The following is a 14,954-nucleotide window of genomic DNA, read 5'->3' as shown; positions in this document are numbered from 1 at the left end:
CACCGAGGAGCGCGCGCGCGGGCAGGAAGTTCCTCCTCGCTCTCCCCGAGGGGGAGGCCCACCTTCCCCCTTCTCATCTTACACTCCCCGACTCGGGAAGACTGACAGGGGGGCTGTCCACTCCCTTCGGGGCGCCCTCGCTCCCCTCCCGCACAGGGGTGTGGCCGCGCTGCGGGGCCTCGCTGGGGCCGTCGCTTCCCCCGCCGATCGCCCGCCGAGGCCCCACGTCAGCACCTTTCCCCAGAAAGGCGGCAGTTCCCCAACCTGCCATTCTAAACGTGCGGGTTCCAGCCAAGCCCTGGAAGGTGGGTGCGCTAACGGGGCAGTCCTTTTGAAGGCCACTGGCGGTGTCCGTTACCCTTTCGCACCGTGGGACTTTTGGTACCTGCCATGCGTCTTGGCGGAGAAATTGGTACCAGGGCCTTCTTGTGCCAGCCTCCAGCGTGGGACTCCGCACACAGTAGGGGCTCAGTAAAGATGTTCGCGTGAATGAATGGACCTCAGTGTTCATCAGGAGGGACTGGCCCGGTTGTCCGGTTCTCCCAGTGAAATACTATGCAGCCACGTAAAAAGAAGTACCTAGTGGAAAGAAGGATGGTCAGGTTTCGTATGTCCTAGGTACGGTTGTAGGTGCTTTCTACGAATCAACTCATGACATCCTCGCTATAACACTATGATGCAGGTAGAGTGGGGATGATTCTGATTTTATAGCTGAGAATGTAAGATCCCTGCCTTAAGGTCCCACTACCAGAAGCGATGGGACCTGGCTTTGAATCTGAAACAGTATGATGTGTGTGTGTGTGTGTGTGTGTGTGTGTGTGTGAGTGGGGGGGGGGGGGGTGCAAAGGACCTAGGTGTGTGCATGTACTCCTCACAGGGACAAACACTGACAGGGGCTCCGGTGGCGGAGACCTGCATTTTTTACTCTTTATCTTCTTGCTTGAATTGCTTGGATTTTTAGCTGTCAAAAATGTTCCAAAAAAAAAAAAATGTTCACTAAGTTAAATTAACTCAAAGGTCCTCAGACTCAGACGGACATAGTAGGTCGGTATCCCTGGAATGTGGGGCCCAGGATGTGCCCCACACAGGGGGCCCCACTCAGGGAACTCTGAGGCAGGTAGCTGACCAAGAGTATGCATCCCGGTGGCATTGGTAACAGTAACATTTAACTTGCGGGGAGAGTTTCCTTGGAAGCAGGCACCCTGCTGAATGGGCCCAGAATGAATTCTCAGAGCTACAAGGTCACTGGACCCATGCAAACAGCTCCTTGCTTCCCTCTCACCGCCCGCAATCCTCCCCAGCCCGGCAGCTGGAGGGATCTGTTAACAACTTAAGTCAGCGCCGTCTCTATTCTTTCAAAACTCCTCCAGTTTACTCAGTAAAATCGAAGTCCTCACCACCGTCCACAAAGCCCTAGCACACCTCCTCCGCTTTCCTTCTCTCCTCCTCGCTGACTCCATCACCTCCAGACACACCTGCCTCTTCGCTGTTCATCAGAGACACCAGCCTCAGGGCCTTTGCACTTGCTGCTCCCAATGCTCAGAATGTTATGGGCCCACCTTCTCTTGGCAATTTCCCTCTGCTCAAGGTCATTCTACACTCCCTACACCCGCCAAATATAGGGTGGCCTCTACCCTCTCCAAGGTCCTTCATCTGAGGAATCCTTAACCCTTTCTTTTAAAAGAAATTTTTTTTTTAACGTTTATTTCTGAGACAGAGCATGAGCGGGAGAGGGGCAGAGAGAGAGGGAGGCACAGAACCCAAAGCAGGCTCCAGGCTCTGAGCTGTCAGCATAGGGCCCGACTCAGGGCTCGAACTCACAGACCGCGAGATTGTGACCTGACCTGGTCGGTAGCTCAACCGACTGAGACGCCCAGGCGCCCAACCCTTCCAAAGTGCTACGGGTTGCATTTCAAGATAAAGTTTTTCAGTGCATAGAATTGCATCCACTGGGACTCCTGGGTGACTCAGTTGGTTAAGGTTCCACTTCCGCTCAGGTCATGATCTTGCCATTGGTGAGACTGAGCCCCGCATCCGGCTCTGTCCTGACAGCTCAGAGCCTGGAGCCTGCTTCGGATTCTGTGTCTCCCTCTCTCTCTCCCCTTCCCCCGCTCGCATTCTGTCTCTCTCCCCAAAATAAATAAACATTAAAAAAAAAAAAAAAGGAATTACATTCACTGGATTACAAAGGAAACCAATTATAATGAAATATACAATCTGTTTAAAAAGAAAAATTTCAGCAATAGTTAAAAAAAAACCTGTGAAATAATGACATAAATACAAAGTGTAAAAATGAACACATGTAATTAAAAAAATTTTTTTTAACATTTTTTTTTTTTTGAGAGAGAGTGAAGGTGGGGGACAAGTGGGGAAGGGGCAGAGAGGAGGAGACACAGGATCCGAAGAAGGCTGGGAGCTGTGAGCACAGAACCCAATGTGGGGCTGGAACCCACAAACCGTGAGATCACGATCAGAGCCGAAATCAAGCGTCGGCTGCCTACCCGACTGAGCCACACAAGCGCCCCATGAATACATGTGATTGTATTTAACTCACGACGTGGGATTTTATTTAATTCTCGAAGGAACCAGGCAGATGTGTAGAGAGAGAGGGAAAGGAAGGGAGATGCTCGGCGGGCAGGGGTTGGTGAAGATCTCCGCGAGGCCTGTGCACAAGTATTGGCTCATTCGGGTTGTTTTCGCCTTTGCAGAGCCAGGCCGCTGGGCTTTGCCGGATTTTCTCGCTCACACCAGCTCCTTCCCGGCGGGCGCGCTGAGGCCCCGCCCCGCCTCCCCCCGCCCCGCCCCGCCCCGCCTCCCCCCGCCCCGCCCCGCCCCGCCTCCCCCCGCCCCGCCCCGCCCCGCCTCCCCCCGCCCCGCCCCGCCTCCCCCCGCCCCGCCCCGCCTCCCCCCGCCTCCCCCCGCCCCGCCTCCCCCCGCCCCGCCCCGCCTCCCCCCGCCCCGCCCCTCCCTGGTGCGAGGTTTGGAGCCTCCCGAGCGGTCTCCCCGGCAAAGAGGAGACGCGCTCCGCAGCGGGAGTCGGCCCGCGGAGGGGAGGGGAGGGCTGAGGCGGCGGGGGCGGGGCAGAGCCTTTTCTAGGCTTCATCTCCTTTCTCTAGGCCCGATTCCCCAATCAGCCTCCCTGAAAAGCCACCCGAAACTAAGAATCCCGAGGCCCCCCGTTTGAGAAATACTGGTTTAAGAATCCAGGTCGGAAAAGTCAAGACTTGCGAGCGGAATGACCTCTCGCAGATGAGACATTTGGTTTCTGTAATTGGTAAAAAGCTTGGGGGAGGGGGGGAGGAGGGAGGGGAACGTTATCTTAGAAATGAAAACCGCAAAGGTCAACGTTCTTACAAAAATTGCCAACCCCTGGGGCGCCTGGGTGGCTCAGTCGGTTGAGTGTCTGACTCTTGATTTTGGCTCAGGTCATGATCTGGGTTCGAGCCCAGTGCAGAGACTGCTTGGGATTCTCTCTCTCTCCCTTCTCTCTCTGTTCCTCCCCCGATTGTTCTCCCTCTCTCTGTCTCTCTGAAACAAACTAAAAAAAAAAAAAAAAATGAAGAGAGAAAATGAAGTTACAGAAAGGTATAAAATGAAAAACAAGTCTCCCTCTGCCGGCCTCCGGCCTCCCCCTGCCCCAAAGTAACCACAGTGAAATACCTCTGTACTTTTCCAATAATAATAATAATAAATAAATAAATAAATAAATAAAATAAAGCTTACATGTGTAATTTTAGAATTTCCCCCGGGGGAGGGTGGATTTTCCACATCATTCTGAATTATTTTTATCATAGTACTTACCACTTCCTAGTATTTTCTTATTTATTTGTTGTCTCACACTATTAGAATACATGCCCCATGAGGGGTGGGCTGTTTTTCTAGTTTGTTCGCTGTTAAAGTCTCAGAACCTGGAACAGTACTGACAGGTGCTCAAAATATTTAAAAAAATTTTTAAACGTTTATTTATTTTTGAGTCAGAGAGAGACAGAGAGAGAGACAGAGCACAGCGAGGAGGTAGGCAGAGAATAAGAGAGAGGGAGACACAGAATCCGAAACAGGCTCCAGGCTCTGAGCCGTCAGCACAGAGCCCAACGGGGGGCTCCAACTCATGGTCCACGAGATCATGACCTGAGTTAGTCAGACACTCAACCGACTGAGCCTCCCAGGCACCCCAGGCGCTCAAAATGTTTGTTGAGTGAATGAACGACAGGATTGCACCGGATCTATTAACTATAAATTTTGCTTTTTTCACTTCATAGCCTGTCTTGAAGCCTTTCCGTATCTGTGTATGCAGATCAATCTTGATTTTCTTTTTTTGTGACAACTCTCCCCTTCGTCGGTATGCCTGAAAGCAGGGAACATGATACTACTGATAATTATTCACTTTGGACACCTACGTTGTCTCTGTCCCTATGCATTTTTTTTTCTTTTCCTCCTTAGAACCCCTCTTAAAGTATTTATTCCCATTTTTTCTGATGAGAAAAGATGAGGCCAAAGAAAGCCACACAGCTAGTAAGTGACAGAGCCTTGAAACACCTTTAATTCTCGGTTCCTTATGTTCCTTATGTTCCAGGTTCCTTATGTTCTACCCCCTATACCTTTAACGGCTCCTTTATTTTCTCAGTTGCCTGTGGCAGGTTGGGGATGAGGAACAAGGTTGGTGGGCAATCCGTGAAGACTTCCTCCCCCACCGCCCCGGCCGCCTCAGGTGACATTTGTAACCTTGGCACAGTCACTAGACTTGTCCTCCGTCTCAAATGCCCAGAAATCAGATCCCTGTCTGGAATGAACAGGATGTTAATTATCTACTGTTTTTAATCAATGGGTTAATTGACAAGACGTAGTAGGTGCTCAACAAACAAGGCAGGAAGCAGCCTTGTGATCCACGTTCTGACCACCAGAACCAGCCGCATATCGGGCCACCCCTGCCTCTCCCCTCTTCAACCCAGAATCTGGAGCTTGTTTGGCAAGTGTAGAAGCAAAGCCAGCAGTTAGAATAGCTGTGCTTTTGAAAAATCGTTCATTCATTCATTCATTCATTCACGCGGCACGTTTCTCTAAGGCAGTGATTCGCAAATCTGGTTTGCACATTAGAATCACTGGGGAGAGTTTTAGAAATCACTCAATTTCCCGAGCTCACCCTTTTGGATCAGAACATCTTAGGGTGGGGAGCGGGGTACTGTGTTACAAAAAATAATCTCCCTGCGGCGCCTGGGTGGCTTAGTCGCTTAAGCGTCCAACTTCAGTTCAGGTCATGATCTCAGGGTTCGTGAGTTCGAGCCCCTCGTCAGGCTCTCTGCTGTCAGTGTGGAGCCTGCTTCGGATGCTCTCCTTCTCTCTCTGCCCCTCCCCCACTCACAATCTCCCTCTCCTTCTCTCAAAAATAAATGAATAAACATTTAAAAAAATCTCTCCAAGTGACTCTGGCAGAGGTGATGGTTGGTGGGGCTGGGCAGAAGCAGGGAAGGAACTTGGAAATACCACACAGCACCTGCAAAGAGCCACGTTGGACATTAGGGTTTCTCCCATTTGAGCAACATAGAGGGACCCTTAAAAGAGGGGTGGGAGTTGCAGAGATCTTGTAATAGTTTGAATAGTGGCTACCGACAGATTTCAAGTCCAAATCCCTGGAATTTGAAATTGTTATTTTATTTGGAAAAGGATCTTTGCAGATGTAATTAAGGATTTTGAGATGAGATTACCCTAGATTATCTGGGTGGGGCATCAGGAGTGTCCTTTTTTTTTTTTTTTTTTAAGTTTATTTATTTTGAGAGAGAGAATGTGAGCAGGGGAGGGACAGAGAGAGAGGGAGAGAGGGAGAGAGAATCCCCAGCAGGCTCCATGCTCCCTACAGAGCCCAATGCAGGGCTCGAACTCAGGAACAGTGAGCTCATGACATGAGCCGAAACCGAGAGTCCGTCGCTTAACCAACTGAGCCACCCAGGCGCCCCAGAAAACACCAGGAGCCACCAGAAGCTGGAAGAAGGAAGGAAGGATCCTCTCCTAGAGGCTTCACAGGGAGCTCAGCCTCACCGACACCTTGGTGTTGAACTTCTGGCCCCCAGGACCACGAGGGAATAAACTGCTGCTCTTCTGAGCTGTCCGGTTTGTGGTAATTTGTTACCACAGGCGCAAGGAACAAATCTAGACCCCGGCGGTGTGGCGGGTAATTCCCCAGCCTCGGATGAGGAAAATTCCAAATGAAAACATCCACGTTTTCTTCTATGACCTTGTCTTTCAAGAACCATCATCCCCCAAGTGAAGGTGTTACCGTTGTAGTCTCCTGACCCCCAGAATCAGGTACGGGTGTTACCTGCTTCTATGACTCTGTCAAGAATAAAGAAACATTAAAAAAAAAAAGAAAAGATATGGAAGACTCAATCACCCCCCAGAAAGTTCCTTAGTGTCTTCCGTGGCATCCCCTTCTGCCTACTCCCAACCACGGATCTGATTTCTGTCCTTAGAGGGTTCCTTTTTCAGGAGTTTTCTTTTTTCTTCTTCTTCTTCTTTTTTTTTTTTTTTTGCCTTTTTTAAAAATGTTTTTTTAACGTTTATTTATTTTTGAGACAGAGAGAGACAGAACATGAACGGGGGAGGGGCAGAGAGAGAGGGAGACACAGAATGGGAAGCAGGCTCCAGGCTCTGAGCCATCAGCCCAGAGCCTGACACGGGGCTCAAACTCACAGACCGCGAGATTGTGACCTGAGCTGAAGTCGGACGCTCAACCGACTGAGCCACCCAGGCGCCCCCAGAGCCTGTGGGTCTGTATTCTCTCTGCTGCAAAGAAACTGTGGCATGGGTCATATTAGCCCCACTTTACCGATGAAGGGACCGAGGCCCAGAGAGGTGAAGTCACCTCCCTGAAGGCACACAGCTAGTCGGTGGCAGAGTCAGGACTTGAACCCAGGTCTGTCTGCGCAGCTCTGAAGCCTTGGACACTCCCTCTGTCATGTGTCCCGTTGATGCTGGGGGCGCGGGTCGGGTATTGTCTCCCGAGGGGTATTACCTCGGTGTATTCGCTACTCTGTTCGGGTTCCAAAGCAGCCACTTGTCATTACACAGAGACCAGATTGTCTTCTGAGGACGCTGGGGACACATTTAGTTCAGGAGTCTGAGATGTAAAACCAGGCTAATGCGTTCTTTGTCCGTGTGAAACACAACAGTCACCAGACCCAGGATCCCAGTGGCCAACGCTCAACAGCTTTCTCCCTCTTAGCCGCTGTGCTAAGTCGTTCACAGGTCTGCGTGGGTACACTCCTCCCCACCCTTGGGGAACTAAGTTACCACTACCCCCATTTTATAAGTAAGCAACCTGAGACACAGGAGGTCAGGTGGCTTGCCCAGGCCCATGCTCTGGGAAGCGGAGGAGTCGGGACTTGAACCCAGGCCATAGGTCCAACTCTGTTCTTCACCGTACACGGGACAGATGCACCTGCTTCCTGAACTGGCAGGTTGCCTAGGGAGCCAATGCGAGGAATCTCAGATTCAGTTCCACTACTGACGTGCATAGATATTTGTCTGTGTTCTATGTGTGTTATCGTAACAACTGTGTCTTTTATTTTCCGTGTTCTTTTTTAATGTTTATTTATTTCAAGAGATGGAGAAGGGGCAGAGAGAGAGAGAGAGAGAGACAACCCCAAGCAGGCTCTTCGCTGCAGGTGCCGAGCCCGACGTGGGGCTCGATCCCACTACCGTGAGACCATGACCTGAGCCGAAATCAAGAGGCAGATGCCTAACCGACTGCGCCACTGAGGTGCCCCTATTTTCCGTATTCTGCCGCTCTGATGTCTGGGGCCTCGCTGACTCTTGAGGGGCTGCCCCGCCGGGGTTAAGAAATCTCTAGAGAAAGTAAGCGGTGCCGGCCTTGGAGCATGTTCCTTGAATGCAAACCGGCCAGCCCAGAGCCCACACCCCCAGCTATGTCCTTTATCAGGCCCTCACACTCTGGCACCGCCCACCTGCTCTGTTCACCCCAGGGCCAGGTCCCGGACAAGAAGGGACAGCCCCCACACCCCAGAATCTGCTGAAATTATTCAACCTAGCCAATCATAAAACTGCTTACCCTGTGCCTCACCCATTCCTTCCTGCAGAAACCACAATAAAAGCTCTTGCCCACGGTTTCCCCTGCTCCTCCCTCTGCCTCCTGACCAATGCTGGTGTTTTGTCATATGGCACCCCGTGGTGTGACATGTCCCATCCTCTTGATAGAATATGGAATGTAACAAACTATCTTCTCTTTCTTTCTTTCAAAAAAAAATTTTTTTTCAACATTTATTTATTTTTGGGACAGAGAGAGACAGAGCATGAACGGGGGAGGGGCAGAGAGAGAGGGAGACACAGAATCGGAAACAGGCTCCAGGCTCTGAGCCATCAGCCCAGAGCCCGACGCGGGGCTCGAACTCACGGACCGCGAGATCGTGACCTGGCTGAAGTCGGACGCTTAACCGACTGCGCCACCCAGGCGCCCCTCAAAAAAAATTTTTAATGCTTTTCTTTTTTGAGAGACAGAGTGCAAGCGGGGGTGGGGCAGAGAGAAAGAGAGACAGAGAATCCGAAGCAGGTTCCGGGGTCTGAGCCATCAGCACAGAGCCCGACGCGGGGCTCGAACTCACAAACCGGGAGATCATGACCCGAACTGAAGTCGGACGCTCAACCGACTGAGCCACCCAGGTGCCCCTAACTATCTTTTCAATGACAGCCATCTCCTTATCTCATGGCTTTACCGTTTCTGAATGAAAATACAACCTATATGAAAACAGTCACACGTGTATATGCATTTCTTGAGTACCTACTATGTGCCAGATACAGTGCTGGGCCCAGAGGATATAGTGGGCAACGAGATAGACCCAGCTCTGCCTTCTGGGAGCTCATAGTCTTACAAGGAAGACTGGCATTCAACAGATCTATACAAATAAGTTAATCACCATCGGGAGCCAGAAAAATACAGGGGAGCTATAAGGAGATAAACTAGGGGGAACAATCCATCCTGGGGGTGGCCTGGAAGGCTTCCTGGAAAAAGGGACCTAAGGGGTAAGAGTCCGTGGGAGTCATACAAGAGTGTCCCAGGCAGAGGCAATAACACGGGGCAAAGGTTCTGAGGTGGCTAGAAGCGTGTCTGGGGATGGCTAGTGTCGTCAGATGGCGTGCTGAGGTGGGCGGGTTATGAAGATGTCGAGCTTCTTTCTGAAGGGGGATGGAAGTCAAGGAGGAGTGTGGGCAGAGGAGTGACCACACAGACAGATGTATCACCATAGAAGGGTACGACAATTTCCAGAAAACAGAGGGAGCCCAGCAGCGAGAGAGCGGGGAAGAAACACCCCGACCTCTCTCTCTCCTCCCGCCCCCCCTGTCCCCGCTGCTGCCTCCCATTGGCTGATCCCATCCGGAAGTCATGGGCAAAGGAGCTTGGGTAATGTAGTGCAGGGTGGTCGGTCTCCCAGGGCGCAGAGCAGGGTGCAGAAGCACAGAGAGGCAATCTGGGGAACCCATGGGGAATCACCAGCGCCAGTCTCATGGGAATCGGATACAGCTTGGCCTCTCCAAGGTTCAGAGCCCTCCTTCAGGATCCGTGGTCCTCAGGGAGCACTGTTGGAGGAGCCGCAGAGAGACCCAGCCCTGCGTCAGGAGCACAGCCTGTCCACAGAAAGACCCGGGCTTCGGTCCTTCTTGAGCTTTCCTGTGTGGTTCCGGCAGGTCATCTAACCTGAGCTTCATGTTCCTTATCCGTAGTGTGAATAGAACAACTCATCATCCCTAACCTTCTGAGGTCCAAAAAATTCGGAGAGCTTTGCATCACCCCCCCCCCCCCCCCAAGAAGGAGGAAAACATTTGGAGACAAGATCTAGGAGGACATGGGGCTATTTATAGTCTTAATTTATTTCCGTTAATGTCAAAATCCTACATTTCCCTGCAGAACACTAATATAATAGGCTTGATTATGGGAGGTGCCCCAACCTGTCCATGGGGTGAATTACACAACATAAAACATAGACACTGTCTCACTTTTCTGAAATTCCTGAATTCCAACTCTCTGAATTCTGAAACACCTCTGGCCCAAGGGTTTTGGATAAGGGATTGTGGATCCATAGTGCCACACCTTGGGGGTTGGGAAGATACAATAAATTAATGAGTACTGAAAACTGGGCACAGTCCCTGGAACACGGACTGGATCTTGTTTTTATCCCAGATAAACCATTTCACCTTTTCCCTCAGCCCCTGGGAGCCACTGGGAGAGAAAAGCGGTGTGTGTTTTGTGTTCCGTTGGCCATGAGATAGGATGACGCCCCTTACAAAAAATCATCCAGCCCTGGAAAACTTCGGGCAACTCATGGATGCAGTTTTCAAAATGCTTTTTTAGGGGCATGTGGCTGGCTCAGTCGGTTAAGCGTCTGACTCTTGATTTTCGCTCAGGTCACGATCTCTCGGTGGTGAGATCGAGCCCTGCATGAGGCTCTGCGCCGACAGCCTGCTTGGGGGTGGTTTTCTCTCTCTCCGCCTCTCTCCACGCGCGCGCGCTCTCTCAAAGTAAATAAACTTAAAAAAAAAAAAGCCCCACATGTTGTTTCGGCAGCTAGATTGTTTCTCCAAATGAGATCTCCCATGGATTCCCCCCACATATCAAAGAGCATGCCGTGAGTGCATCCGCAAACGTTTATTTCACACGTTCATATTTGTACAATAGGGCCTGAGCCGCAAAGAACGATGAAGGGTTTTAGCTGAACCTGCTTTCGAAAATGGGGGGTTTACAGAGGCCAGCCGCAGGCTCCTCTCAGCCAGCGTGTCCCATCCCCTGGGGAATTTTCGCTCAGGATTTGCTGTGTGCCAGCCATGCCTCGAGTCACAGATAACTGGCTTCAAACCGTTAACAGTTCTGCACAACCGCTTGCTTTGCTCTGTCCGGAAATTCTTCCAGAAAACCTTGAGAAGCGGTAGGTTTGGTTTCAGGGGCCACGGTGAACGACCACGCAACGTCGTGGATCACAAGTATGAACGGTGGAGAGGAAACACCTGAAACTCACAATCAGCACAAAGAAGAGCCCCGACACTGCGATGAGACGGTAAGAAATGTCACGCTGTCCCTCGTTACGATGCAATGATTGTGCCTTGACGGGAGAACAGCATGCAACAAACAAACGTGCCTGAGGTCTGTGTAGCATTTGTTCCACTTGGGACTCAGAGGAAAAGGAAACCGTGAACACAGTAGAAAGATACACTGTGAGTGGCTTTGCCCAGGCTGGAAACTTACAAGGGCGAAAAAGATCAATAGAAAACTACAAACTTCTAGACCCTGGATGCACTTGGCAAGAAGATCAAAGACACACGTGGGGAGGGCAGGGAAATCTTTACACCAAAAAGGGATGTCGAGGCTGATGGTGCAGAGTCAGCTTGGGGAGTTTACACAAATCAGGGGCGTTCGGGTTTTGGGTTGTCACTGCGAGCGAACTCTATTTTTTTTTTTAATTTTTTTTTCAACGTTTATTTATTTTTGGGACAGAGAGAGACAGAGCATGAACGGGGGAGGGGCAGAGAGAGAGGGAGACACAGAATCGGAAACAGGCTCCAGGCTCTGAGCCATCAGCCCAGAGCCCGACGCGGGGCTCGAACTCACGGACTGCGAGATCGTGACCTGGCTGAAGTCGGACGCTTAACCGACTGCGCCACCCAGGCGCCCCTCGAGCGAACTCTAGAAACGCCTTCGGTCTTGACACTTGCTGGGAATGCAAGGACCTGAGAGGAATTTCTGACCGCCTGAGGGTGGGTCCTGCACCCTGCACCTTGGCTGCCAAGGTGAAGGGGTGGGTAGAGAGAGAATCTCCACCTCTCGGCTCTGCTAAGGGGGCCACGGGGGGCAGCCCCATAGAAATGAGAACAGAGGTTGGATGCTGGAATTCACGGACATGACTGATGCCCACCATAGGAATACATTGGGGGGCTGGGTCCACTATTACAATTCGTTGGTAAGAATCTGAGCCTCTATGTATGTGTGTGTGTGTGTGTGTGTGTGTGTGTGTAGATTGCATTAAAAAAAAAAAAAAAAAGAAATTCTCCTCAAACCCTTGCAAATCCCTGAACCAATGGAAGTTTGCAGACTCACAGGTCAGACGTCCCCGAATGAGACTTCTGTCTCCCCATGGGCATTTGGATGTCACCTGACCAATTTTGTTGTTCTTCACCGTCACGGGGGGGACTCAAGGTTCATGTTGTTAATCGATAACCCTTGAAGGTGACCTCTTTAATTATTTACCTCCTTTTGGACTCTTTCCTGGGAGTCTTGCCTTTTGCTCTGTAGAGCCGAGCGCCCCCTCTGTGCAAGTCAGAGCTTCTGGAGGTGGATCTGGGGAGACCCACATCCCAAGCCCAGGCGCCAATCAGAGCAGAAGAGTCCCCCGTCTGACCATCCCTGTAAGGGACACCGAGCGAGTACGGAACAGCGACAGCTTTTGAGAGTCAAGCGCCAGAGCACGGAGCTCCTCAGGTGTGGCGAGCAGGCATCTCACTTTGTCAGGCATGGTTTCTGCTTGCCGTGTGTAAAACAGGGTGGTCCACCCTGGGCGACTTTCTGCCAGAGGTACATTCAAGGTACATCCTTTTAAAAGACAAAACAACAACAACAACAACAAAACCAAAAACCAAACGAAACCGCTGACAAACCAAAATGGGTCTAGACTTTGCAATGGCGGCATTTCCAGCAGGGCTGAAAGCCAGAAGGTTCTGGGTCTCTTCCCGGCAACACATGCCTCGCTGTCCCCCAACCTCAGCCCACAGAGAGGGGACGGCGGTGCTGAAGGGGACAGTGGCCTTTCCCCAGAGCAGGGAGCTCCCTGACATGTTCCTCCTTCTTGGCTTCTCCTCAATTCTGACGCGAGACCTCTTGCACAACCTTGGACGCCCAGGCCGCGTTTCTCCTCTTGCGTTTCCTGTAAACACCTGCTCACGCGAGGTGGGGGAGGGGGAGGACAGCCCTCGGTCTCCAGGGAAACAGCCCGAGAGGCGCTTCTGGGCTCAGCCTGCGACCTTCTGGGGTCTCCAGGTTGTCAGACGTTGTTGGAGGGTCTCTGAGACCCTTCTTCACCCAGAAGTTACCCTCGTCCCCTCAAATGACACTCTCACACATACCCAGGTGTTCCCCCCACACTTACATGTTGCCCCCCACTACGCCCACATCCCGTTCATACTCAGATGCCACCCACACATCCAAATGGTACCTGGGTCGCTCGTATGTTCAAGCGACTCAGGTGTTCCCCGCACCTACTCGGATACTGAATTGGGAGTGTCGCCAGGGCAAGGCGTGGGTCCGTTTGCTCCCGGCTGTATGGCCAGGGCCCGAAGCTGTGCCTCGGACCCCGTGGGTGCCCAGAAAACATTGGTTGAGTGAGTGAGTTTGCGCAAGCAAATATTACCTACATCCGCTCAAACGGCACCCGCACCCACTCAGATGACACCCACCTCTCGCTCTGCCGCGCCCCCGCCCCCCCCCCCCCCCCCCCGGCCCCGCGCCCTCCCCATGTCACCTCACAGCTTGTCAGATGCATGGTGCCTTCGCCGGTTTTTCTTATGCTTCCTCTTGCCTCTCTTGTCATCTCCAGGCTTGCTCGGCTTCTCCGTGGAGTCCAGAGGCGGCGCCGCATCCGCCCCGGCCGTGGCCCCAGCCCCGGGCTGCTTCTCCCCGGCCCCGGGCGCGCGGCACTTTCTGGCAGGTGGCTCTCTGGGGCCCGTCACTGCGGGGCACAATTCCTGCCTCAGGACTCGGGCCACGTCCTCCACCGTCCTGCCCTCGCTCTGCAGGAAGAGGTTCAGCTTGGTCAGGAATTCAATGTCCTGCTTCCGGGGCATGTAGACCACCCTCCACAGGCCGCCCTTGCCCTTGATCTCCCTGGGGATGACGGCATAATTGATGTCCTCCGCCAGCCTGATGATGGCTGCCTTGGACCTCTCTTCTTCCAGAAAGGCCTTCCCAGCCACTTCGAACTTGCCCAGAGGTCTCAGGGGGGCCCGTATGATGTCTTCGAATTCCTCGTGGTCGCAGTCTTCCGGGATATCCAGGATCATCAGGGACTTGTAACTGTCCACCTCCAGAGCCTTGCACCCGTGCTCCAACAGGGCGATGTCCTTCACCCCGAACAGCATCCTCCCCAGCTCGCGGAGGCAGCAGTATGCCCGCTGGGGCACCCCCGAGCTGCCTCGGGGATCCGGAAGGCGATCCAGGATGCCACGATCCCCTCGCAAAGGCTGAGCCGGAGAGAGGCCGCAAGGGGCCCGGTCGGTCCCTCTAGTCGACGAGGCCCCTGGCCCTGCCCACAGGGCCCGGGCGTCCAGGTTTCTTGTAAACCTTCCCCTGAGGGGGCTCTCGGGAGATCCCGGGGACTGAGGCCGAGTGAAATGGAGGTGCCGTCTGCCAGCCGGCTGGGGGCTCCCCCCGCCTGGGCAAGGCCGCACCGAGGAGGGCCCGGAGATGCGCTGTCCTTTCTTGGGGATGGTCTCCAAAGGTCTCGCCGGCCCTGGCGGTCTCAGCGGATCTGGGAGGCCGGATCTCCCTGGGGTTGCTGCCACCGGGGTGTCGTGGGTGGGGGCCCAGAAGGCAGGCTGGCTGGCCCAGAGGCCGCCCTCAGTGCCCCGTGGCCCGGAGAAGACCAGGATGTGGCTGTGGCCGCTGCACTTGTTCCCGCAGTGACGTCACCGGCTCGGGCGCCCCAGAAGTCTCCATGGCAACCGCTAGAGCATCGCCTCTGCCATTGGCCGGGGCCAGCCGCATTGAAATCGGAGTCGGAGGGGGTCATTCAGGGGTGAGGGGTCAGCCCCCTGCCTTCAATAGCGCCCTCCCTTCTCCTTGGAGAGAATGGCTGATTCCAGGGAGAGGGGACAGAGGAGATACAAGGTTATCCCGGAGCATCTTTTTGGGGGGGTCGAGAAAGTCAGGAAATGGCCAAAGAATGAGGATAACAGGTGGAAGGACC

At 53.0% G+C, this 14,954-nt stretch overlaps 1 protein-coding gene across 1 annotated transcript; it reads right to left on the bottom strand.

Moving 5' to 3' along the window:
• Positions 1-11,982: 11,982 nt before the first annotated feature.
• PNMA8C (PNMA family member 8C) lies at positions 11,983-14,643 on the bottom strand. The gene is made up of 2 exons (XM_047837237.1): positions 13,512-14,643; positions 11,983-12,927 (listed from the first exon to the last, which is right to left on the bottom strand). The coding sequence occupies exon 1, from the start codon at positions 14,125-14,127 to the stop codon at positions 13,513-13,515; it is 615 nt and encodes a 204-aa protein (XP_047693193.1). The 5' UTR covers positions 14,128-14,643; the 3' UTR covers positions 11,983-12,927; position 13,512.
• Positions 14,644-14,954: the final 311 nt, after the last annotated feature.

This window comes from Prionailurus viverrinus, chromosome E2 (genome assembly GCF_022837055.1).
Source record: "Prionailurus viverrinus isolate Anna chromosome E2, UM_Priviv_1.0, whole genome shotgun sequence".
NCBI classification, from domain to species: Eukaryota; Metazoa; Chordata; class Mammalia; order Carnivora; family Felidae; genus Prionailurus; species Prionailurus viverrinus.
The sequence above is the reverse complement of the archived record's forward strand: the minus strand, read 5'-3'. Positions and strand labels throughout refer to the sequence as shown.